Here is a 27,405-nt window from a genome sequence, read left to right on the forward strand (position 1 = left end):
ATTGTATGCTGCATTTAGACACCGCATACAAGGCAGCGAGAGAAGAAAATCTGCAGACAGATGTTTAAGCCTGATGAAGACAAGATGAATTAAACCTCGCCAGCATATCCATGGCAACCAGAATAGCATCTAAAACTGTACAGAGGGCCCAGCATGGGGTAATAGTTTAACTAGAGAGCCGAGAGGACCCCCAGAGACTCTCAATTCTAAAGGAAACAGAAAATATGGTTATTTTTACCTTCCTTTAGCTTAAACATTGTTCTCTGCATACACAACTAAAACTGATCATTAAACTTAGAACAAAAGGGGCAAGCTGATCCCACATTCTGGGGGAAATCTGTGCATAATTGTTTCATGTTCTGATTCTGATGAGCCGTAGGATTAGGCAACACCTGGCAGAGTGTGGGATGTAGCTCGGTTTGCCAGCTGTTTGCTGGTTTTAGAGTGCCACTCTCATGATGGCCAGCCAGCCATTGCTCAGCCCTGTTCCAGGGGATTTGTGAAGAGTGCCCTACTGAAGAAAAGTGAGATGCAACTGTGGGAAAAGAACACGCAAACAGCAACAACTTTAATTGAAAACAGAAATGCTGAAGAAACAGGGTACATTTAAATATCAATGTTTCAAGGTAGTAAATGGCCTTTTTGGATCGATTTTAAGTGCAGTCGTGTCCCAGTTGCTTGAAGGTGTGAAATTATATATATAGGGGCCAGTATAATGCATCCAGCATGAAAATAAAGCCCAGTCACTGCCCCAGCTTGCAGAACGCAGCTCAGGGCAGTGCGGGAGAGAGTGGCCGATGGCAGGGGTGAGAGTGACACAGGGCCAGAGGAACTACTAAGCAAAGTAGGAAAGGCCAGAAAAACAAAGTAAAGGGCCAAGGAATAGAGGATTATATAGCAAGGGCTGGGGAAAAGCATATAAGAGAGGGAGAGCTGGGGAAAAGGGAGGAAAGCAAAGGGTCAAGGATGAGTGGCAGGCAAAAAGGACCAAGTTTATTGGAGGGAACAAAACTAGCATAAAGAAACAAAAACATGAAAGGGAGTTTTATAGGGGGTTACACAGTATGAAGGAAGGACTAGACTATTAGGGGTAAGCAACCTCCGGCACTCCACATGTTGTGAAGTACACCTCCCATGTTGCTTTGTCAGCATAATGGTAGTAAGAGCATTATGGGAGATGCTGTCCAAAACATCTAGAGTGACGAAGGTTGCCTAGCCCTGGACTAAAGGAATAGAGGCAGGGATAAGAGAAAGAAGCAACAGATGGGATAAGAGAAAGAAGCAACAGATGGAAAAAGGAAGGTAGAGATTTAAACTATAGTGGAAGATAGCAATGTCAGGGGATAATAAAGAGAGAAAGGATAAGAGGCAGAGTGGCTGAAAGTAGAAGCGAGTTTATAGAGGTAGACAGAAGAGAGCAAGATGGTGTCTGGCACATGAGCGGTTAAACCCAGAAATACAATGAGGGAAAATAAATGATAATGTGACTGCCCTCTTTGCAGTGTAGAATCCCACAATCCTTTCCCTGTCCTGAAATGTGCTGCCACTACCGGGAGAGATCAGCGTTGGATCACTACTTGTCTAATTCCACTGCAGACAACCAGTGGGTCATGTCCAATAAAATGAAACCGAGGAGACAGAAGTCATGCAGCTCCTGACAAGCTCACACACACAGGAAAGCCTATTGGAAGGTGACGCAAGCAGGTGGAGCATGTCACATGTCTCTGGGGGATAGTCTGGCCACGCTGTTTGGTGAAGGTGGCAGAGGGCTGGCTAGTGACGCGGTCACATGTTGGTGCTGAGTCGGGTTTGACTGTTAGCCGGTGTCAGCTCTCCTTGACTTCCTTCCCTTGGAGGAGACTGTGAACGAGAAGTAAAGATAATCAGTAGCTGCGCTTAAATATTACTGAAACAGTTTTTTAAAAAAAATAAATAAAAAAATAACTCTTATTTCGAGAACAGTCACAAATGCCTCTAAAATGACAAAATCAATTACAAAAGCTTGTTTTTTCCCCAGCTTGTTTCATATGTAATCAAGCCCCTAAAGACCCTTTCATTTTATTTAGAGCATCTGTGAAAAACTAACTCAATGTAAATTCTGTTTTTTTCATATAATTAGAGGCAGCATTTATTTTTTGGTCGTCTGAATGGAAAGGCAGCACTTAGACTAAAATGGAACTTGATCCACCCCTTTATCCTTCCTCTCAAGGTATAAAGTTGCAATAACAAAGAAATCCCTCAGTAATGACAAGACAAACCACGCACAAATAATTTATTCCAAAATGGGAGAGAATTCACACTGTTCTATGGAACATTGACGGATAGCAGCAGTACAAGAGCTAAGAAGGTGAACGGAGAGGCCAGTTTCCTTATAAAAAAAATAACTGCTTTGAAAACCTTATGCATGAACAGGCATGATGCTCCACGGGTCTGTTTAGCTGAAGCATGAATTGGAGAAGCTGTGATGATGATATCACTCTTAAAGAATGAAGAAGTTCTTTAGGACATATTTTACCGAGAAAAGAATTTGCCCTGGTCATGGAACTCAGTTGTTTTAGAAGCTGCTCTTCCTTGTGATTTGTTCAAGTTTTGACAGAAAATAGGTTGGACTGGTTAAACATTATTGGTCTAACATCAAGAAGTGGTTTCAGCACCACTTTGTCAGTATGGGAGTCCATATATGGATATTCTCAGAACTGTTTCGCTGACGTGATGGCCTCCAAGATGGCAGTAAGGGATGATCTTGCATTGGTTTGTCTTTTGACTAGCATTGAAAAGTTGAGATCTCACGGAAGAAGATTCGGCTTTTGATGTGAACTGCTTGGCAAGGCACTCTGGCCGGATTCCCCCTTGTCAATTCATTTATATCGTGGAATTCTCTGAAATCTTGAATAAAGGGGCTCCGTAGATAGGAATGGAATAAACAAACTTCTCAAAATGTTTTTAGTTCTTTGAAGTTTGATGAGGATTTTTTTTTCTTCTGGTTATACAGTGAAGGTGTAAGTGTCAAACTGAGCTGGAAGTAGCTGCTAGAACCCTGGAGGTCAGGAAAGGCATCTTTACCCACCCCTAAAGTTACAGCTGGCCATGCGGTCATACTTGAATCCAGGGACCATGTTGCTCTGTTCCATTCCTTGAGAATACTCACCTGAAGAGATCTTAATTGAAATTAAGACAATTGTCTCAAGACAATGCTGGAATAGATTAGGTCAGTAATTCCAGAACGCTCATGGCTCTTCTGAACAAAATTGGAGCATAACAATATAGTTATATTTTTTTGTTTTTCTTCTGGCAAAAAATAGCTTCTTCTGGTCTGCATTGAGATCCAAAAAGACTACTGACGGTAGGAATGAGTGGAGAGTTTTTCCAATCTATGAACCAGCTGCGCTCTTGCAGGAGATGTGCTAGAACAGAATCTTTGAAAAGTTGATTGCAGAAGATGACAGGCTGAATGGGAGTGCTTTAAAATGAACGTGCAGGAACTTGCTGGGATCTCTGACGGTAAACCTCAGAAACTGACTGCGGTGTTTGGCTATTGGCACATACATGAAATACATCTTTGGAGGTTTAGCAGTGACATATAATCTCCATCTCCATGGAGACAAACCTGTTCACTCTTTTCATATGTAGAAATAAGATGAAAGACCATCTAGCGTTTCAGGAAGAACAAGTTTTGAATATGAACCACAATTTTCTTCTTCTGGAAGAACCTCTTCTCTTTTCATGTATAGCTGCAGATCTGTAACTGCTTTTCTCAGAGTTTTTCTCTGCACAGGAAAACGAACTTCTGAACACAGTACTTATAGATGAAGAAAACTGTCTAACTCGACATCAAAACCTTCTTGCAGAATTCTCATTACCCAGAGATCGAGTGTTCTGCTCGACTTGAGGAAAATGCGCTAAACGAATGCTGTCAGAGATATATTAAGTTTTCCCCCCCTCTCTTCTTTGTAGTTATCTCTTTCAATAGGGACGTTTCATAATAAGTCCTCTATTCCCTCAACCCCAACATATCTCCCATCTCATGCATTCCCTGAACAAACGCTCCATTCTTTATCACAACACTACAGATGACACCATCCCAGGACATGTCTGCAAAGGATGGAATCTGGAGGTTGCTGGTGGCTTCTCCCAGCTACCTCTTTGAGAGGTCTCAGTTTGCCCAAAGGTTAGACCGAGCCTTAACGGGACACTAATCTGCATGGCCTAATCAGCTTAGCTCTAGCTACTGATGTCCTTATAAGTGGTGATACAAACGGGTTTGTAGTTTGTAGCCTCCCAGTACCAATAAACAGTTAAGCTTTCACAAACTATACTGGGTAAAGAAATTATAAGCCTGAAGCTGGAAGAATGTTGTACTGGTTTAATAACCAGTTATTTTGAGTTCTGTTTCTGCATGTCATGAGATATTGTTCAGCGAATGTACGGGCTCTCGGACAAATATAACAACGTTATGTGTGAAGCGTCTCTACCATAATATCGTGACTTTTAATGTTATATTTATATTTAAACTGTTTGGTTACAAAACTATAAAGAATTTTATAATAAAAAAAATCTATATATATATATATATATATATATATCTATATCTATATATATAGATATCTATATCTATATCTATATATATATATATATATATCTATATCTATATCTATCTATCTCTGACAGGCATGCCAATCTGCTACCTATGGAGAATATGTGTTTCATCTGTAGACTTGAGTTCAGGTCTCGGACTTCCTCCAAATCTAGAATATATTCTGTGAAAATGCTTTTTCCAGTAAAATCTGCCAGAAAATAATGTGTTATCCTAATTTGATTTTGTTCTTTTATTTTCCTGGGGTAAAACCTTTTTCCTTCGCTAGTTTTTAATGGTTCATCCAGTTCATCAACCAGACGAGTCTACTGAAAATGTAAATTGCAGAGAGACCACCTGAAAAAAAAAATGTTCTAAAGACCCAAAGGCAAAAGGTCGCTCACAATATCTGGTACCTGTATATGACAAGCTCTTGTGAGAAATCTAGGGGGCAGACAGCAAAACTAGGATTTTCAATCTGCACCTGGTCTTAAAGATCAGTTAAAAAAAAACCAGAAAATAAAGAAAATGGGAGCACCAAAATAGTGATGGACAACATAAATACAATATCTGAGGATAAACAGGTTCTCTTCTCTGATCATTAGATTGTGTCCAACAGTACACACACCTTCACGTGGATCTGATTACGCAGGACAGCGGCACGCAAAATCATAGCTTTGGCTCTTCTTTGGAATTCTCGTCCCATTTGCAAAGATTTCTCAAACGTTGTGCTACGTTGGTCGACATCTCTCGCGTACAGGATCTGTTAGAGGAACAGAAAATTTGAGAAAGCCTGTTTTGAGGATCGCTATCCCTAACCAAGCTACTGGATAGCTTACCTTGCTGTGTGAGTCGATACGTGCGTTTATTAACCCTTCTAGGATGAGCTGAGTCAATTCATCTTCCAGTGCAGACACGGTAGTGTTGAATGCTATTGCCATTTTGTACATATCTGCAGAGACGTACGGGCTGAAATACTGAGGACAAGATATGGTTGATCACAAATAAAGCAGAAGAAAAGACAAAATGGAAAGTTGGGAAAGTAGCATGTGAAGAATGCTATTGATGTAAAGAGCATGGAGGTTATACTGGAAGCAAGTACCAGAAAGTAAATCTGTGACTTATACCTTCCCCCAGCCCACAAAGTCAAGGTAACATCTGGACTTCAGTGGTATCTGTCAAGCCTCAAAGATCAAAATATTGATAGGTCCCACTTGCGATGGTGCATTAACAACCAAATTTTCTTCCTTAGGGTTGCAGACTTACTTATTTTATTGAATTGGGTCAAATTAAAAAGGGACACTTTGAGCACCAATACAATTTTTTTTTTAAATTCTTTATTTTCTTGTGCTCAAGTAAACAAATCATCTTGCATCGTCACAATAACGAGTGCAAGAATATGCAAAAATCGTAATGAAACAGGTTACATTAGGTATAGATCTTCAAGAGTTATTACTTTGCTTCATTTAGCTTCGTCAGCCTATTTTTATATTAAGGGTAAAGTATAAGTAACTGCACACATTTAGTTACACAATTCTACAATTGTCACATGTATGTCCTATGGTTATAGGCGTACGTGTGTAGCGGTGTGTATGAGTCGCTCTTATATGTGTGGTGGTGCGTAAACTTATATATTACACGCTTATAAGACAGGAATATTAGAACGATATGAGATATCAGGAGTGTGCCAGGCAGGCAGGCTTAGTTATTATGACAGGCCTTCTGGGACTCAGCATTGTAGGATTAGGAGTCTGGTACCAGGAGTAAGGCAGTGTTGGTTATGAGATGAGTAATAACAGGTCGTGGAAGATGTGGACAGCAGGCTTATACAGTACAGACATCCTTATGTATGCTAGGACCTATCGCCCGGATCTCTAGATGCCTCCAGCCCTGCATAGATAGTTGAGTGCAAAGAGGATATAGTGCTAACAATATAGGGAGGGGTTAATGCATGTCAGTCACAGAAAATAGAACGCCTAAATTAGCATGCTTAATATCTCGTGCTTAATAAATCATGCCTTAATACATCATGCCTAACATATCATGCTTATAACATAATGCAAGACAGTCACTGAGATGCTGAAAAGAGAGTTCAAGTCACCCCATTCCCAGCCTTGCTTTCCAACCTCCTTGGCTAGTGAAAGTCTCAGTGATCCATAGTTTGCAATGTGTTCCTGCTGCTTGTCGGCTGCCTGTGTGTCGTCGTCGGGATCATCCGGTAGGCGCTTTACAGCCGACCCGGTGCGGTTCGTGGCATCTGGCAGGCTTCATATGGGTCTCGGTGCACCAGGAGAGTGGCGTATCACGGTTTGTGATCCTGTTGGCGTGGACAGGCTTCCTCTGCCTCCCTCTCTGTTGCGGCTGTGTTTCTCATTGGGGTTGGAGGGGGCATGCAAGTCATTGGCTGCAGTGGACATCTGTCCTGTCGGCGCCCACGTCCTGCCCTGTTTACTGCCGATGCCGGGTGAGCAGCTTGTGGTGTCTCCTGTTTTGGCGCCATCTCACATGGCCTCCGCCATCTTGGATGTAGTGCCCAGGTTGCGGGTCGTGGCAGCCCTGCTGCTGTGCCTTAGATGCTTGTGGTGTTCGAGGCTCATGGGTGTGGGCCGGGATCACCCCCCCAGCCCAAAGGGGGGGGGGGAAACAGGGCCAGTTCCTTCGCGGGTCCGGCTCCTGGCTGAGCGCTGATGGGCAGGACAGTGGGGCAGCGGCCGTCTGCCCCACTCACCGCCGGAGTAGGCCTCGCATGTGCCAGTGAGGAATCTTCCTCCAGGGGACTGAAACCCGTTGGGCCAGCCTCACCCTGGATCCAGTGCTCTCCGCCCGATGAGGGCCACCGTTGCCGGACGTTTTTTGTGTCATTAATCAGGGTTTTATGGCTGATTTGATGGTAGAATGCAGGAGCTGATCTCTCCTGCGACCGTCCGGCTTGGCGGTCCGGCCCCGCCCCCCCCACCAATACAATTTTAATGCATTTGATATGCTTTGGCCTACCAACCACATAGTGATATCCTTACTATATCTCTCCATGGGTGCCATCTCTTTCTAATGCAGGTTGCTTTGTAGTTCAGATCACTCAGTGCTATTGGGGCTGAGCTGTGTACATACACTTGATAAGGAAGTCTTTCAGGCACGAGGGGGTGTGGCCAAGGAGGCAGGCTTATTGCCATTTTGTACAAAACTATGAATATGCGAGAATGCAAAAATAAAACGTTAATGAGACTACAACCAATGCATTAAAGTTGTATTGCTTACTGGAGCGTCCATTTAACCCCTTAAGGACACATGACATGTGTGACATGTCATGATTCCCTTTTATGCCAGAAGTTTGGTGTAAAGGATTTCCCTGTATTTACCTGTATCCATTCGGTTATTTCCTTTCCCTGCTATTTAAGTGATTTTGAAATGTTTGTTTATTTTATGTGTTCGGGAAATTTATTTGTTCTACCGAACGGAGACCATCCTGGGTAGCAATCAGAACTTAGAACACCAAGTAACCACACGAAAATTGCAAAGTAATAGAGTGCTCCTAGGTGGCCGCCATTCGGCATATGAACACGTGGCGAGAACAAAGGATGGCGGCCATCTTAAGTCTCCCGAACGCGGCCAGCGGGATTTACTTGTGGATTGCCTGGAACTGTTTTCGGCATGGTCATCACACCCAGTCTTTATGGAAGTCCCGTCTGACCTATTTCCACTCGCAGTATCAGACCGGCGTTCGGGAGTTTCAATCAACCGAACGAGGGAAACATTCTCATGTAACCAGATGCAGTATAACTATGGTGGTTTTCGTGTAATTCTGCACGAACGGAGACCGATCAAAGCGAGCCGGTCAAACATCCACACGATGCGACACGGAAACTAACAAACAGATTTTCGTGCAATTTGGATATGTTACTCCCAGTACCCCCAGCTACCCAGGGATTTTTATATTCATATGTCATGGAAAAATTGTTAATGTTTCTGGACAGCAGATAATGGAGTTTAGTATGTTGCTAAAACTCAATTATCTAGCCTGGCCCAGAGGAGGAGCTTGTACTGTATAAATTGAATGCCTGTTGCTTCCAGTAAATCAGTCTTGTTCAAGCATTAAGCTTTGGCTCATGTGTGGATTATTTCGCGATACCAGCGATATTTATTCCTGTGGATTCTAGGCGATACTCTGCTATTGGGAAAAGGAATACTAGACGGTGATACCAGTTACTACCGTCACATTTGGTCCTTGAGGGGTTAAGCTCCCCCAACAGAAGATATACTTGGGAGGGAAAGTAGATTCTTGGCGATGAGCGTGATCAGAAAAACTGTATGGAGCCAAAAGGGGGTTGAGGATACTGAGTGGAATATTATGCCGTGCGTACAGTGTGTACCAGCTTTAAAGTCCCACCGGATGCTTAGTATACAAAGAGTTTTACCATGAACCAACACAGTGACTGCTAACGACAAAACAGAAAATATGTACAAACAGTGGCAAGATGTAAAGGAAATATCTCCCCTTACAAAGTGAGTGTAGCGCCTGAGAAAGAAACATGTATTTATACACTGTAGAAGCAGATGTACACATTAAAACATTCTTTAATACCATGGCTTAGTCTTATATTTATGACACCGGCATTGGCAAATAAATGATTCTCCTTTGTAAAATGTAACAAATGTAAAATACAGCACTATGCAGTCAATACCAAAAGGTGTATAAACTATGCACATCGAATTTTCATGGAATACAGAATACAGCAGCATTAAATTCTCTAAGTGAATCGCATCTTACACTCAACAGGTTGCTCCAACCCCCATGTCCATTTCTGCGAATAGAAGTGGTGATGGTGGTAGGTATCTATGTGCAGTGTTTTGGATTCAAACGCAGCACACCCAGAGATATTTGTACCCCTGGCACATTTATCTTAGGCTGCCTAATGTCACTTCTGTGCAAACATTTTGTCTGTTGTCAGTGCATACACAGATTTACGACACACACACACACATTTATTGGTAATCTTACGGGTCACAGCAACTTAATGGGACGAATAGGATGCAAGTCATGCATTCTCAAAGAACAGGACAATCAAAGAAGCTCAGAGGCTCTAAAACTAGCATTCATCTGCACGTGAAGCTCTAAACAAACTGTGGGGGGAAAAAATTCACTCAGATTATGTCGTTTTGTAATAATGTCCTATTAATGGCTTCTGACACTCACTAAAAAAACAAAAAAAAACTCAAATTTGGCGAGGACAGAACAGAAGATACAGATAAGCAGAAAGGACACGCACCAGCATGAAGGCAGAAATCCAAATATTGCAGAAAAGCAGCAGGCGATGCGCGGATGCCAACTGCACAGGCAGCACAAGAAATGACAAGAAACAGAAGAAGGGAAAGGGACACAGCAGGCAGCAGGAAATAGAGGCGCCAACAGAATGTGTTATAGATACCTGAATTAAGGCTCTGTTCCGGATCTGAGTGTATAATATCCGGACGTGAGGTGCTAGGTACATATCAAGAAGGAGGTTATCCTGCAGGGACAAATAGGTCAAATTAGATCTAAAGCTTTAAAACATAAATAAACAACACAGTCAAGAGTCAATGTGATTAACAGTACACAGACAGGAACAAGTTAGGACTTGGCAGAGGGAGAGAGGAACGCACTAAGGAAAACGCTTTGGGGTAAGGGCATCACGGCTCAGGTAAGGAACGCAGAAAGTGACACAAATAAATGGGGCTTGGCCTTGAGAAAGATGAGTGGATAGCGGGTTTGCACATGGGTGAATTGCACTGAAAGATTACAAGGAAATTAAATTAAAACAAAGAAGGCTCAGGGGAAAGACATGGAAATGGCAAAAGATTGAGACTTTGGAAGATGGGGACTGTGCTCAAGTATGATTAGACTATGCGCTGAAAGAGTTTGACTTGCAAGACAGCTGAAAAAACACACACACACACACACACACACACACACACACCTTATTAGATACTTTGAAATGTTTTTAAGCATTGAGGAGATAGTACCAAGACACGTTGGACAGAATTAGAAAGAAAAAAAAAAAAAAAAAGAGAGAACGTGCAGTTCAGTAATTAGAAAATGTTAGGACAGTAAAACAAATTACCTTCATTTCATCCAGCATCTTCAAACACGAAGCATACTTAGACTCATAGAATTTAAAGATAATGTCTCGGACCTGAGGTTCCAGCTCCAGAAACAGCTTGAAAGAGCTTTAAGAGGCAAAAAAAATAAAAAAAAATTCAATAATAAAGAATTAGCGCAATAGATCGCCAAACAGGATTACATTGTTGGCAAACACCTTCCGTGTTTATTCATACCTGCTAGAGATGACATTTCGCTGAAGCTCTTGACGATCAAAAGTGGCTAAAGCACAAAGTCCCCCGTACACAGCAACATTACTGGATGAAAGAAGCTAAGGAGAACGTCAACGACAAAGCGTCAGGACCGCGACCCAGGTATACAGCACAGAGACAATGAATTCAGAGTTAAAGGGACGAGGTAGCCACTTACCTCGGGAAAGTCACAGTGATCGAAAGACGCTAGTAGGAAGCATTTTGCTGCTTGTTTATATTTGCGAGCAGCTAATTCTGCTAAACCTAAAACCAAACCAAAATATCAAGAGATGCATCACTTACCACATTCACTTGTATGAATTAATTATTCATGACGTCATTAACAACAATCCTCTATCACCATAAATACACTAGCACCAAGCTTTATGTACATCCAAAGTGGACATTCAACATTTATTATTCTCTATGAATACAGGAAAGCTCCTATAGTAAGATCGGATAGCCGTACATTGTATGTACTACCTGTGACAGACCTCCCTGTCCCTGGATTTTACAGCTCTTTGCTCCCTTCGCCTGTTTGTTCGGTAAAATACATCCATCACATTTGTTAACTTTGCCCGTTGGAATGCTGAATAATATACCGAACGACAGACCACCCATATGCGTAGTGCGCCGCTTGTTGACCCCATTAACCTCTGCCAACACGTCCGTAACTGGCTGGGTGGTCCTCGTTCGTATGTACGAACAAGTGGCGGCGGCCATCTTAGGACACGAACATAGACAGCGGTGTTTGGTCGTCGAGTGTATGGAACTAAAAAACGGACACTCAACGGCGCAAACACCCCTAAGACTTTCATGCCCAAATATGGTCAGCACTATTTATACAAACAAAGCGCCATTCGGTAGAAACATCCCTCGAACCACAGATACTCTGGGAGCATATGCACCAACTGTTATTCTTACATAAAGACTGTGTATTTGATATTCCCGAAAGAGATCGACTGCACAGCCTGATTTCATGGAACAATTTTGGGCAGGCCCCTCGTGTGCGGTCAGTTTTAAAATATACCCCGGAGGGGTTTTGGTTGCGTTCGTGGGATATGAGTGCTTTCAGCATATGTTGGGCGCTCAGACCCAGGCCATCATGGGATATAGAACTTGAAGGGATACCTCACTGTTAAATATATATTTTGAGGTATTTTTATTATGCTTGTCCTGGACCTGAGAGGTAATGTAATTATATGTGTGTGCTTATGTTGCTGTCCCCTCTCAGGTCCAGTGGGGAATGCCTCTGCATTGTGTCACCTGAAACCCCTTGCATGGGGACTTGAATAAAAGGCCAGCTGTTCCCATTAAAGCAGTTCCAGTTTTACCCTCAACACAGAGCCTCGTCTCTAGGGAACAGCGATAACAGCTATTTTCCTACGTTTTAGGATCATGGCTTCCAGGATTATTTCAGCTCTACTCAGATTGGGGGGAAAGAACATCTCTGGCGGCGAAACCCCTCTTTCCCATTGGAGTGTCCGCCACACTACCGATACCCGACATTCTCCCTTACAGTAAGAGACAATCTCGCTACTTATTTCTCCATCTTAAGCAGATAATATTTATTGACCAGCATCTCAGATATGTTCTCATTTCTAGTTTTACTTTTTTAAATTTTAAGGTTTTTTTATTAAAACCTTTATGGTTCCTGCTCAGACACACTCCTTTGTCATGTCAATGTTGTCTGCAGGGTGCATGTGGTGTCATTTTTTCATTATCTATGTAATAATTTTGTTGAATTTTTCAAATACAACTAATTCAAATATAGACAGTTTATCCGACTACATCAATTACGCTCCTTACAAGCACTATCCTCTTCCCCCTCGCCCACACCTATTATTCTTTGTGCTGTCCGTTCTTGAATAACGCAAGCAAGCTCTCAACCTGACTTCATTCTAAATTCCTGGCAACATAGATATAACATGAGAAACTAACCAGCAGCACATTTTAGTTTTGTCAGTACAGCTTGGGTTTGGCTGTCTCGTTCTCCCCTTTGCTGGAAAAAAAGAACAAAAATAAAATAAAATCATGAAACAATATATATATATATAAAATTTGAAATTGTAACAGAAAAATAAAACAAAGAAACAGTATTAAGTCTTAGCCAGCATTTCTGTCAGTTCTGCTTGATTACAAAGATAATGATATAATAGATGCAGTTTGGATTAGAAGATACACCGTAAGATAACTCACAAAGTGTTCAGAATATATTAGACCTGCAGGATTGGATAAGAAGGAAATACCAATTGGGATCAGAAAGACTTTCAGTACGTATTGATTGCAACTGAAGAATCACAGGTGAATGAATGCATGTGGAATACAAGTTCAGGAAGAACTTTTTATCCGAGATACTCTTTGAACTTTATTGGGTCTGTTAGATTATTTACATTGGATTAAAACCCATATAGAAGATCCTGTATTAATCACACAGAACGTGGATGATTACTGGAAGGGTGAGGTTTGTGGAGGATATCCACACAGTATCCTATATCCAGATACTGCTTAGGGACGACTTGGTTTCACAAACCAAAAAATCCTCTTGTTCATACACCCAGGGACTATTACAGTTAAGGACTGATATTTACATGTGTTATTTGTCATTAGTCCTTTTTACAGTGCGTTGTGCAGAGAAACACAGTCAACCAAATCTCTAGGTTTCTCTACATTTGTATCTATTTATATGGTACAAGCACTGTACACAACTGTCTATGAACTAGGTTACTAGTAGTTGTATTTGGACATTGTCACTCTACTGTAAAATTTCCTATACCACCAAGTTTCTGGCATCATCTGTTAATTATTGCGTATAATGATCTGGCACCATCTGTTAATTATTACGTATAATCACAGCACTTTTATATCCTTAGCTACTTCAACTTGCTTTGGTTTTTCACCTAAACATTGTTTTTTGTTACTTTGGAGTATTTCACTGCTCCACTCTGATTTACATGTTTAATTCTATATTGTGTGTTGGGGTACAATACACAGGTGTGCCAGCAGTATATTAATGTATATGAATATAATTCATACCCACTCTAATTGGTTACCTAGAACCATTTAATATTGTACCACTGTTTGACCGCTCCAAAACTAACCAACATTATTTTTTGGAAGTTGGAAACTTTGGATAAAGTGAATACAAAGTTTTTCCACTAATATTTTTTTTCTTTAAACACTAGGCATCCTTGTATCAACCTAGTGTTTTCTCCTTCCACCACATCATTAAAGGACTCTAGAAAACATTGCTCTCTGAGTGAGGTCAATTACGTCTCCGTCACAGGAGCCCCGTGTAGATCATAAAATATAACAAAGGGAATAGAGGATAAATGAACAGTATGGGCCAAAACAGTTTGAAAGTTTATTTTCACTCAAGACTACTGCAAGGCATGGAACAGAGCAATACTTCTTAAACCACCAACGGCGTGATTAGCCAGCTGTGTTATATCAACAAACCGATATACATAATGGACTCTACATGGTTTAGAGGAAGCCCTTGGAAAGAGCAACCGGCATTGCAGGTAATTCCAATCCGTGTTTAACCTATACAGGCACCCAGACCATTTTATCTCAATGTAGAGGTCTGGATAAAGTGGTGCAGTGATGCGAGTCCAGTAATGTAAAACATTGCCGATTTTATTGCAGGGCTAAACACACCTCTAGCAGCTGTCGTCCTGACGGCCACTAGAGGGTGCTTCCACTCACACAACTGAGTCAGACTGGGTTATGTGGTGTTTGAATTACAAATTTCTAGTCCTCACCTCTGCAATTTCAGGAGTTGATTCCGCTTTACTAACATAACTGAGGACATGGGACCAGTTCTGGAGGTAAACGCTGACCTGCAACAAGAGGAAGCACGAGAAAACTTTAAAAGTGGAGCATAGGACAAAGAGGAAAAAACAACAAATACTAAACGGAGAGAAAGGTGGAGTGTTTCGATGTGGAGCAGAGACAGAAAGCGAGGATTTCAAAGTTCACCTTGATGACATTTAGGCACATGTTGATGACATGCTTGGCACTGGTACAGTAGTCCCGGGCTCGCGAGTAGCATTTTAAAGCATTGCTCAGATCCCCACAGTCCAAGTAATGATCTCCTAAATCATCATGACCCCTCCTGCACAAACACAACAAAAACAAACAAGTAAATAATATATATTTTATAGAAGCTGTTCGAATATTCTTGTTAGCCATCATGCTAGCCGACTTCCTGTGAGTTTTACTGGATCTCACCGGATGCTTTCCTTGATAGAATTCCCTTTGTAATTCTTCAGATCAGTGTCTAGTTTCTCGAGTTTTAGAAGAGCCTTTTTGCGTGTTGCTTCCACCCACGTAGTGTCCAGGGGTGGAGGTTCCATTGAGCCCTCGGGCACTGCATCTGGGGCATTTTGTAATTCCCTGCATGCAATGAAGAAGAAGGGGTAGAATGTATTAATTTCATACTATCTTTATCATTGTGTCTTGTGTCATTGTGTACAGTTGGACAGACCTGTAGGATGCTTTCTGCACAGGTGAACCCATGGGAATCATGAACACAGGTAAAGGATATACCAAGTGGAAATATGTACATCGTGTTTAGTGCCCACATATGTATGAAACAAGCCAGCTGTGTCTATGCTCCATTTCTCCTAGAATTCTGGTTTCCTATATATTTTTGTTGGCAGGAGCATGCTTACTGTCCTCGCCTTCCCTCTCCCCCCAATGTGGGCCTTTCTTGGCTCTTCTTCACTTTCCCACTGATATTTTTCACTAAGAAGATAGAGGGGAGGGTGGAGGAGATAGACAGGGAGGACGCTCCTTAGTGATTCATAGAATTCTACATACTCTCCCCCCCCCCTCCCCCCTCCAGACCTTTGCATTTGTTTTTAGTTAGGACGAGTTACTCCTACGATAAGGCAGTGATTTCTACCCCTTGTTAGTATATTGTAGCTTATAGCTTACTACTTAGCAATCTAGGAATCAGGGATTTTGTCAGTTTTGTGATAGCTTTACTCTGGGAAAGGGTGGGAACGCTGGGGGTTTTTGTTTTTGTGTCCAGACTCCCTCTCTATACCCCCTCCTTTATTACTAATTAAGCCACTATCTACACGTGTGGCATTTCTCTCCTGATGATTTCACTTACTGTATCTCCTTTTTCCTCATTTCTGTGAGTACTGTCCATAACTGACATTTTCCACACACTTTCTTTTAAATTGATTATTAAAAGTTACATTTTAATTCTTGGACTGCTGACCTACTCATTAAAGGAAAACTCCAGTGCCAGGAAAACAATCCGTTTTCCTGGCACTGAAGGTCCCCTCTCCCTCCCACCCCTCAATCCGTGGTTGCTGAAGGGGTGAAAACCCCTTCAGTGACTTACCAGAGGAAGCGACATGTCCCATGTCGCTGCTTCTCCCTCCGCCGCCACTCCTTCTCTTCCTCTGCATTACGTCGGCCGGTGGGCGAGACAGATCCCGCCCACCGGCCGGGGAGACCTAATGCGCATGCACGGCAATGCCACGCACGCGCATTAGAGCTCTATAGCAGAACCCCTCTGGCTGTCCAACACATTTCCTTTGTATTTCTTATTTGAACATAAAAGGTTTCCGTATGAACTTATTATAGAGACTTTCCTGTGAATGTACGATACCTTAATAGCATTCGCCTGGTTGTTCGGTAAAAAGCCAAACAAATCTGCATTGAACAGCTGCATTCACCATCCGAACCAAAGTACCGAACAACCAGATCACCCTGATGTGAAGTGTGGCTGTAATTAACCTAACTGTTAGTCCTTTACATTCCCCTAGTTAAAAATCACAAATGCTTTGCTGTAATCCCTGGATGGCCGCCATTTCGGCAGCCGAACACGTGGCAGTGGCATCTTAACACACGAACAGCGGTGTTTGGTCGTCGAGTGTCTGGAACTCAAATCAGACACTCGACTACCCGAACACCGCTAAGACATCCAGGGCTCCAAAAACTACCGATTGAAACTCACGAACGGCCTGCCATTCGGTAGGATGAATCCCACGAACCAGGGGATTCATCCGAATGCCAGCTCAACCCTGGATGGCATATATTTTCAGGACTTTCAATGCACGAAGAGAGACCGACCGCAAGGCCAAAACCTATGGAACTGTTTTCGGCTACTTTGCCTGTGCGGTCGGTCAAATCTTTACTTCCACATAACTCCCGAACCCCTGGTCTGATCTGGGTGATTTTTGAATATGTTGCTCACCCAGTTTAGGGCTACCAGGGGATACCACAGGGGTGTACCTATTATATTTGGGGTACATCCAAGAATTGGGGGAAAATGTGTACATTTTAATTGTGTTATCTGTTAAGCTGAAGGGAGGAGATGTGTGGGAGGTAACGTCTATTTGATTGGTTACTGTAGTAATTATTGTGGGTGTCTCCCTTGCAGGGGAGAACCGCATAAAAGCAGGGTATGTAAAATAAAGCCTTAGTTCTACTCCTGATACTGGGTGTCGTCCAGTTTTTGGGAAAGGTGATGGGATATTACTGGATTATTTTGCTGATTGTGCCTGCTACTCTATTTTATTAACTACTTGTTCCTGAGCCTTTCTGGGATTACCAGCGGAAATAGGCTGTGGGAAATCAGCTCTCCGCTACAAGCTCCCCATAGGAAAGCATTGAGAATGCTTTTCATTGCATTCCTATGGGGAATTGAGCGATGTTGGAGGTCCTCACACAGCATGAGGGCATCCAGCAACGCTCTAGCACAGGTTTTCTGTGCTATAAAGGAGGAAGTGCCCTCTAGTGACTGTCTAGTAGACAGCCACTAGAGGTGGAGTTAACCCTGCAAGGTAATTATTGCAGTTTATAAAAAACTGCAATAACAACACTTGCAGGGTTAAGAGAAGTGGGAGTTGGCACCCAGACCACTCCAATGGGCAGAAGTGGTCTGGGTGCCTGGAGTGTCCCTTTGAGCTGAAGTTGTTCAGGTGACTATAGTGTCCCTTTAAATTATTCAAAGGATACATTTTGTCTCTCAGCACTACTAGATCTATCTTTGGTCTTATGTCCAGATAGAAAATGTATGTTTTTGCAGGAATACCAATGGTTTGAGTGAGTGAACTTGGAAAAAAAAATCTCCACAAATGCAACCAGTTTTCCTAATTTGACCTTAAATTTGAAACTCACTCTGAATTTCTGACATTTTTCACTTCAGTTATTAACCCTGAAATTGTCTGTTTTAATAAGATGGGGACAAAATAGAGATGCACGAGAACTGGGCTTAAAATATCAAGTCCTATGCTAAAGTGGATCGCCAATGGCTAGTGTTGACTGGACATTTTGAGCGCTGCACTAGAAGGGCAGGAAGATGTGGAATAGAGAATTTTATGATAGTAAATGCATATGCGATGAACTCTTGCGGGTTCCTGACCAGTTTGTGTTTAATTTATATGTTTGCTCCTCCTAACAGTCACCTGGAAGCCTCAGACAATTTCCGATGAATCTCCTCATACACGTCCACATTAAATGTTCTCTGAACAAAGGACAAAGCCATTTTCAGAGCCTCGACTCGCAGCTGCGGGCAGTGATCTGCGATGAACTGTAATCTCTCTATACGCATGAGGCCACTGTAACAGGAAGCGTACTGCTCCAGATCCTACGGGGAATCACAAATAATTGAGAGTTACAGAGGAAGGTGAAAAAAGTCTGAACACCATCCATTCAACGTTCCAGAGAGATGGACAACACATTCTAAATAAATATTTGTCTAAACACCTACACCAGAATGCCAGATTAACTGGACATGTCTCAAAGAGAATAGATTTTAAAGTGACAAGTGTAGCTTGACGGGTCTAGCATAGCTGATGATGCAATCATGCCGCAGCTTAGAGAAGTTTAATAAAAAGAATATTGCCTTCGACATGTGACAGCTTCCACTCCTGCTCAATACTAGAGTCAGATTCTTCATCACACTTGTATATAGAGCTCTGAGACAGGTAGGTACAGGTAGCTACTAGACACAAAGAGTTGGCTTACGCACCATGTGGTATTGGATACATACCAGTGTTGGATTTTCCACTACATAGTTGATGTCTGGAACATTCTGCTGTTCATCTTGAGGGTCGGCATCGATCTGCATGGGTTCAACGGCGCCCTGCAGATACAACACACACAAACTCAGCATAGTATGACACACACAGACAAAGTAGGATTCAGGTAACAAAACTTTACAGGTGTATGCAAATGTGGAGAAATGGCAAGGGCACTGGAAACTTTAGATCTGTAAAGACCTGGAAGAATTCTAGAATAATAAAAAAATAAAAAAACAAAAAAAAACACAGCAATCTCTCCAGCTCGGCTAATTTGCCCCCAAAATGTTTCATTCAATCTTTAAATTCCTACAAGTCAAAGTTGAGTGACCGGACTCTGCCTAAGGTAGGGATCCGCTGCACTCGTTCTGAAAGCTGCTGGGGGCGTGTGAATACAAAATATCATTGCAGATAACAGCAATCATGGTTAATGCTGCAGAGCAATCCATCAAACTGTGAATTCACAGACTATTAAGCTAGTGTCCCCCATAGTTAAATGCGAATACGCTCAGTTTAGTGCAGAGTGAGATCACAGATATGGAGAAGATTTTTTGTTTTATTATTAAGAAGAAATGGCAACAAACCTTTTCTGCCAACTACACCGTATCGCACACTAGTTACACATGATTGAAAGAGAGTGTTGGATCAATTAACTGACCATTTCCTCAGCCGGGGGTAATTAAAATAGAGGCATGCCTCAGACATTAAATACAATAATTATCTTAAAACCAAGACATTCAGCTGGCTGCCAATCAGTGGTGAAGAATGATTATGCTTCTAATTAATTATTAGTTATGAATCCCTGAATAATGCCTACACTAATTACTGGGCAATCCCTCAGCTATTACACAAGTAAACAGTATGTTATAGGAATCAAAACTTGAACAGGCTTACTTTGGAAAAAGGCATCTCAGAAGAGATTTGAAAACATTGTACAAATTATACACAGGGCTAGTATAATCAGCTCTCTGGTAGCCTGTTCATTAACAGGAACGTACAAAGGACAAGAGCTCACCCGCTCAGACCTGAAAGCTGATTCTGTCTACAGCAGAGGAAAGTGTCCCTTACAGTGGGAACAGTAAAGAGGTCAAATTATCTCAATTTTTTTCTTTTTGTACGTTTTTGGAGGTTTGCACATTCAGTGTGGTAGCAGCTACAAATTTAATAATATTTCATATTTTAATCAATGAATACAGATTTTTAACACACATCACTTTTTATGTAGAATACTCTGTTTTAGCAGAGCATTCAGGGATATAATAGGTCATATATAGGGTAATTGCTTGTAGATCCAAGTATAAATCTGCCATTTGGATTAAACAATGTTTTGGTTTATCTTTCAGATTTTGTGTCAAAACTGTAAATCCCCTCTGGTTGGGGTTTTATTCTTTGTTTGTTTCCACATGAGTAACAGAAATGTGTGAAAAGCTGAACATGATGGAAGGGGTCTTTTTTTTAATGATATAAAACCAATGCTGTTCTCAGACTACTCACCGCCTCTAGACTATATTAACACAATTCCCTCTAGATGTAGGGGTAGGGCGCTATGGGCACTCCATGAGTTGTGGACTACAGTTCCACTGATGCTTTGCCAGCATTATGTGAGATTATCTGGAGGGTACAATGTTGCAATTCTCTGCTCTAGAGAATAAGACCTCAAGCATGGCTGGATAACCTTTACAAATTAATTGATATTTCTAGATACACTTTTAAAAATGTTTTATTTCAACATCTTAAAAAAAATAATCAAAAATATATCATACATAAAAAGTATCAATACATGAAAAATACCAAAATATTAGAAGTTTAAAATACTTTTAACATTAAATCATTTAAAAAGTTTATGCAACACTATTAAATTGAGGTCTTTGTTAGCAAAGTGAGAGACGTCAATACAGTAAAGTAGTGTAAGGAATTATTACATACACACACTTCTACTACGGGCACGTGTGTCCTGTGTGTCTGCAGTGCAATGTGTATAGTCAAATGTGAATCACAGCCATTTGTGTGGTGTAAGTTACCATTAAAGGGACATTATAGTCACCTGAACAACTTTAGCTTAATGAAGCAGTTTTGGTGTATAGAACCATGCCCCCTGCAGCCTCACTGCTCACTCCTCTGCCATTTAGGAGTTAAATCACTTTGTTTATGAACCCTAGTCACACCTCCCTGCATGTGACTTGCACAGCCTTCCATACACACTTCCTGTAAAGAGAGCCCTATTTAGGCTTTCTTTATTGCAAGTTCTGTTTAATTAAGATTTTCTTATCCCCTGCTATGTTAATAGCTTGCTAGACCATGCAAGAGCCTCCTGTATGTGATTAAAGTTCAATTTAGAGATTGAGATACAATTATTTAAGGTACCGTATATACTCGAGTATAAGCCGACCCGAATATAAGCCGAGGCCCCTAATTTTACCCCCCAAAAATGGGAAAACTTATGGACTCGAGTATAAGACTAGGGTGAGAAATGCAGCAGCTACTGGTAAATTTCTAAATAAAATTAGATCCTAAAAAAAATATATTAATTGAATATTTATTTACAGTGTGTGTATAATGAATGCAGTGTTTGTGTATGAGTGCAGCGTGTGTATGAGTGCAGCGTGTGTATGAGTGCAGCGTGTGTATGAGTGCAGCGTGTGTATGAGTGCAGCGTGTGTATGAGTGCAGCGTGTGTATGAGTGCAGCGTGTGTATGAGTGCAGCGTGTGTATGAGTGCAGCGTGTGTATGAGTGCAGCGTGTGTATGAGTGCAGCGTGTGTATGAGTGCAGCGTGTGTATGAGTGCAGCGTGTGTATGAGTGCAGCGTGTGTATGAGTGCAGCGTGTGTATGAGTGCAGCGTGTGTATGAGTGCAGCGTGTGTATGAGTGCAGCGTGTGTATGAGTGCAGCGTGTGTATGAGTGCAGCGTGTGTATGAGTGCAGCGTGTGTATGAGTGCAGCGTGTGTATGAGTGCAGCGTGTGTATGAGTGCAGCGTGTGTATGAATGCAGCGTGTGTATGAGTGCAGCGTGTGTATGAGTGCAGCGTGTGTATGAATGCAGTGTGTGTATGAGTGGTGTGTGTGTGTGTGCGTGTGTTGCAGAGCCTTGGTGGGGGGTGGGCAATTTTTTTTATTATTATTATTTATTATTATTTTTATTTATTTAATTTAATTATTATTTATTTTTTATTATTATTTAATTATTTTTTTATTATTATTACCATCTTTTTTTTTCGGCCCCCCTCCCTGCTTGATACATAGCAGGGAGGGGGGCTCTCCTTCCCTGGTGGTCCAGTGTCATTGGTAGTTCAGTGGGGGCTGTGGGGGCTGCAGAGAGCGTTACTTACCTTTCCTGCAGCTCCTGTCAACTCTCTCCTCCTCCGCGCCGTCCATTCAGCTCCCTCTGTCAGCTCCCAGTGTAAGTCTCGCGAGAGCCGCGGCTCTCGCGAGATTTACACTGGGAGCTGACCGAGGTGCTGAACGGACGGCGCGGAGGAGGAGAGAGCTGACAGGAGCTGCAGGAGAGGTAAGTAACGCTCTCTGCAGCCCCCACAGCCCCATTGTCTGTATTATGGCAATGCAAATTGCCATAATACAGACATTGACTCGAGTATAAGCCGAGTTCTGTTTTTTTAGCACAGAAAATGTGCTAAAAAACTCGGCTTATACTCGAGTATATACGGTAAATTACATCTGTTTGAAAGTGAAACCAGTATTTTTTTTTTCATGCAGGCTCTGTCAATCATAGCCAGGGGAGGTGTGGCTAGGGCTGCATACGCAGAAACAAAGTAATTTAACTCCTAAATGACAGTGAATTGAGCAGTGAAATTGCAGGGGGATGATCTATACACTAAAACTGCTTTATTTAGCTAAAGTAATTTAGGTGACTATAGTGTTCCTTTAAAAAACACTTTGCCATTGCCTGCCCCCTCCTGTTCAAATTGTAAACTTCCAAAATGTTTAGAAGTATTTTACAATATACGGTATGTCAATTTAATGGGTTTCTGAACCCAACACACTGTGCACTAAACATAACAAATATTAGGGAAAAAAACAAATAATCACCCCGTCTCGGTGTATCCGCATATATCTAAATGTCTGTGTTCAATACATACTCCAGAGATGCACACATATGTTGTCTGACAGGCAGATGACAGTATGTAATGACATACTTTACAGTGAGAATGAATACATAATACCAGCCTTGTTCCCCAAAAATATTTTATGTACAAAGTGCAATTAAATGCTTTATGAAGAGATATGAAAGAGAATTTATCATTTATGATCCCTCCCCGGGGTGTACAATGTAAAACACACACAGATAGAATCTATTTTTCCCTTGCTCCCCACAAAACGTGTAGACATGGTACAAAGTAGGACAGAATATACACCTGCCCTCCACACACTATACGTATAATATAGAATATACACCTGCCCTCCGCACACACTATACGTATAATATAGAATATAAACCTGCCCTCCGCACACACTATGTATAATATAGAATACACACCTGCCCTCCGCACACAATAGGTATAATATAGAATATACACCTGCCCTCCGCACACTATATGTATAATATAGAATACACACCTGCCTTCCGCACACAATATGTATAATATAGAATACACACCTGCCCTCCGCACACAATATGTATAATATAGAATACACACCTGCCCTCCGCACACAATATGTATAATATAGAATACACACCTGCCCTCCGCACACTATATGTATAATATAGAATACACACCTGCCCTCCGCACACTATATGTATAATATAGAATACACACCTGCCCTCCGCACACTATATGTATAATATAGAATATACACCTGCCCTCCGCACACTATATGTATAATATAGAATATACACCTGCCCTCCGCACACAATAGGTATAATATAGAATACAAACCTGCCCTCCGCACACACTATGTATAATATAGAATATACACCTGCCCTCCGCACACAATAGGTATAATATAGAATATACACCTGCCCTCCGCACACAATATGTATAATATAGAATATACACACAGTGTAATGACATGGTATATAGTGTGATAGAACATACTAATCCTAATCCACACACACAGTATATTGACAGTGTATATAATGCACACCGTCCGAGTACAAGGACGGCATACAGAGCACGGTCTGAGTATAGGGTCAGTATACAGAGCACAGTCTGAGTATAGGGTCAGTATACAGAGCACAGTCTGAGTATAGGGTCAGTATACAGAGCACAGTCTGAGTATAGGGTCAGTATACAGAGCACAGTCTGAGTATAGGGTCAGTATACAGAGCACAGTCTGAGTATAGGGTCAGTATACAGAGCACAGTCTGAGTATAGGGTCAGCATACAGAGCACAGTCTGAGTATAGGGTCAGCATACAGAGCACGGTCTGAGTATAGGGTCAGCATACAGAGCACGGTCTGAGTATAGGGTCAGCATACAGAGCACGGTCTGAGTATAGGGTCAGCATACAGAGCACGGTCTGAGTATAGGGTCAGCATACAGAGCACGGTCTGAGTATAGGGTCAGCATACAGAGCACGGTCTGAGTATAGGGTCAGCATACAGAGCACGGTCTGAGTATAGGGTCAGCATACAGAGCACGGTCTGAGTATAGGGTCAGTATACAGAGCACGGTCTGAGTATAGGGTCAGTATACAGAGCACGGTCTGAGTATAGGGTCAGCATACAGAGCACGGTCTGAGTATAGGGTCAGCATACAGAGCACGGTCTGAGTATAGGGTCAGCATACAGAGCACGGTCTGAGTATAGGGTCAGTATACAGAGCACGGTCTGAGTATAGGGTCAGTATACAGAGCACAGTCTGAGTATAGGGTCAGTATACAGAGCACAGTCTGAGTATAGGGTCAGTATACAGAGCACAGTCTGAGTATAGGGTCAGTATACAGAGCACAGTCTGAGTATAGGGTCAGCATACAGAGCACAGTCTGAGTATAGGGTCAGCATACAGAGCACAGTCTGAGTATAGGGTCAGTATACAGAGCACAGTCTGAGTATAGGGTCAGCATACAGAGCACAGTCTGAGTATAGGGTCAGTATACAGAGCACAGTCTGAGTATAGGGTCAGCATACAGAGCACGGTCTGAGTATAGGGTCAGCATACAGAGCACGGTCTGAGTATAGGGTCAGCATACAGAGCACAGTCTGAGTATAGGGTCAGCATACAGAGCACAGTCTGAGTATAGGGTCAGCATACAGAGCACGGTCTGAGTATAGGGTCAGCATACAGAGCACGGTCTGAGTATAGGGTCAGCATACAGAGCACGGTCTGAGTATAGGGTCAGCATACAGAGCACGGTCTGAGTATAGGGTCAGCATACAGAGCACGGTCTGAGTATAGGGTCAGCATACAGAGCACGGTCTGAGTATAGGGTCAGTATACAGAGCACAGTCTGAGTATAGGGTCAGTATACAGAGCACAGTCTGAGTATAGGGTCAGCATACAGAGCACAGTCTGAGTATAGGGTCAGCATACAGAGCACAGTCTGAGTATAGGGTCAGCATACAGAGCACAGTCTGAGTATAGGGTCAGTATACAGAGCACGGTCTGAGTATAGGGTCAGCATACAGAGCACGGTCTGAGTATAGGGCCAGCATACAGAGCACGGTCTGAGTATAGGGTCAGCATACAGAGCACGGTCTGAGTATAGGGTCAGCATACAGAGCACGGTCTGAGTATAGGGTCAGCATACAGAGCACGGTCTGAGTATAGGGTCAGTATACAAAGCACGGTCTGAGTATAGGGTCAGTATACAGAGCACAGTCTGAGTATAGGGTCAGTATACAGAGCACAGTCTGAGTATAGGGTCAGTATACAGAGCACAGTCTGAGTATAGGGTCAGCATACAGAGCACAGTCTGAGTATAGGGTCAGTATACAGAGCACAGTCTGAGTATAGGGTCAGTATACAGAGCACGGTCTGAGTATAGGGTCAGTATACAGAGCACGGTCTGAGTATAGGGTCAGTATACAGAGCACGGTCTGAGTATAGGGTCAGTATACAAAGCACGGTCTGAGTATAGGGTCAGTATACAGAGCACAGTCTGAGTATAGGGTCAGTATACAGAGCACAGTCTGAGTATAGGGTCAGCATACAGAGCACAGTCTGAGTATAGGGTCAGCATACAGAGCACAGTCTGAGTATAGGGTCAGCATACAGAGCACAGTCTGAGTATAGGGTCAGTATACAGAGCACGGTCTGAGTATAGGGTCAGTATACAGAGCACGGTCTGAGTATAGGGTCAGTATGGGGTCGGGGAGGGTCAGACCTGGAGGTTGAACACTTGCACCGGTAGAGGCATTTTCCTCCTGTCTCCAGCTCTGGCCCAGGCAGTTCACTTCCGGGTCAATCCATACACTTCCGCCCGCAGCGTGTGTGGAACGTGGTGACGTCATGCACCGTGACGCCAGGCGGGGACCGAGCCGGGGATACCGGAGGGTAAGGAGAACGGCAGCACGTCATACCGGCACCGAGTGATGACGTCACTAAACGCACCCCCTACACAATCATTAACTGCCCTAATAACCCCACCCAGGGGCAGATTATCAGATTCCACCCCGGTACGTCACTAACCGGCACCAACAACCCCGGCTCCCCTCCCCGGTACCTCACTAACCGGCACCAGCACCCCCGGCTCCCCTCCCCGGGGGCCTCACTAACCGGCACCAGCACCCCCGGCTCCCCTCCCCGGGGGCCTCACTAACCGGCACCAGCACCCCCGGCTCCCCTCCCCGGGGGCCTCACTAACCGGCACCAGCACCCCCGGCTCCCCTCCCCGGGGGCCTCACTAACCGGCACCAGCACCCCCCGGCTCCCCTCCCCGGTGCCTCACTAACCGGCACCAGCACCCCCCGGCTCCCCTCCCCGGTGCCTCACTAACCGGCACCAGCACCCCCCGGCTCCCCTCCCTGGTGCCTCACTAACCGGCACCAGCACCCCCCGGCTCCCCTCCCCGGTGCCTCACTAACCGGCACCAGCACCCCCCGGCTCCCCTCCCCGGTGCCTCACTAACCGGCACCAGCACCCCCGGCTCCCCTCCCCGGTGCCTCACTAACCGGCACCAGCACCCCTCCCCGGTGCCTCACTAACCGGCACCAGCACCCCCCGGCTCCCCTCCCCGGTGCCTCACTAACCGGCACCAGCACCCCCCGGCTCCCCTCCCCGGTGCCTCACTAACCGGCACCAGCACCCCCCGGCTCCCCTCCCCGGTGCCTCACTAACCGGCACCAGCACCCCCCGGCTCCCCTCCCCGGTGCCTCACTAACCGGCACCAGCACCCCCCGGCTCCCCTCCCCGGTGCCTCACTAACCGGCACCAGCACCCCCCGGCTCCCCTCCCCGGTGCCTCACTAACCGGCACCAGCACCCCCCGGCTCCCCTCCCCGGTGCCTCACTAACCGGCACCAGCACCCCCCGGCTCCCCTCCCCGGTGCCTCACTAACCGGCA

The 27,405-nt window shown here is 43.5% G+C and overlaps 2 protein-coding genes across 2 annotated transcripts in view; one reads left to right on the forward strand and one right to left on the reverse strand.

Annotated features, from left to right (window-relative positions):
• Positions 1 to 1,271: 1,271 nt before the first annotated feature.
• Positions 1,272 to 26,331, reverse strand: GPS1 (G protein pathway suppressor 1). The gene is made up of 14 exons (XM_063456199.1): positions 26,228 to 26,331; positions 18,915 to 19,007; positions 18,328 to 18,509; positions 15,131 to 15,295; positions 14,879 to 15,014; positions 14,662 to 14,739; positions 12,839 to 12,899; positions 11,076 to 11,161; positions 10,883 to 10,977; positions 10,669 to 10,774; positions 9,997 to 10,077; positions 5,413 to 5,550; positions 5,202 to 5,336; positions 1,272 to 1,860 (listed from the first exon to the last, which is right to left on the reverse strand). Exons 1-14 carry the CDS (start codon positions 26,258 to 26,260, stop codon positions 1,786 to 1,788), a joined length of 1,464 nt encoding a protein of 487 aa, XP_063312269.1. The 5' UTR covers positions 26,261 to 26,331; the 3' UTR covers positions 1,272 to 1,785.
• Positions 26,311 to 27,405, forward strand: part of RFNG (RFNG O-fucosylpeptide 3-beta-N-acetylglucosaminyltransferase) — a 29,818-nt gene continuing 28,723 nt past the window's right edge. The window contains exon 1 of the mRNA XM_063456200.1: positions 26,311 to 26,397. The gene's annotated coding sequence lies outside the window, so the exon portion shown is untranslated. The remainder of the gene's footprint in view (positions 26,398 to 27,405) is intronic.

Source organism: Pelobates fuscus, chromosome 5 (genome assembly GCF_036172605.1).
Source record: "Pelobates fuscus isolate aPelFus1 chromosome 5, aPelFus1.pri, whole genome shotgun sequence".
Classification (NCBI taxonomy): Eukaryota; Metazoa; Chordata; class Amphibia; order Anura; family Pelobatidae; genus Pelobates; species Pelobates fuscus.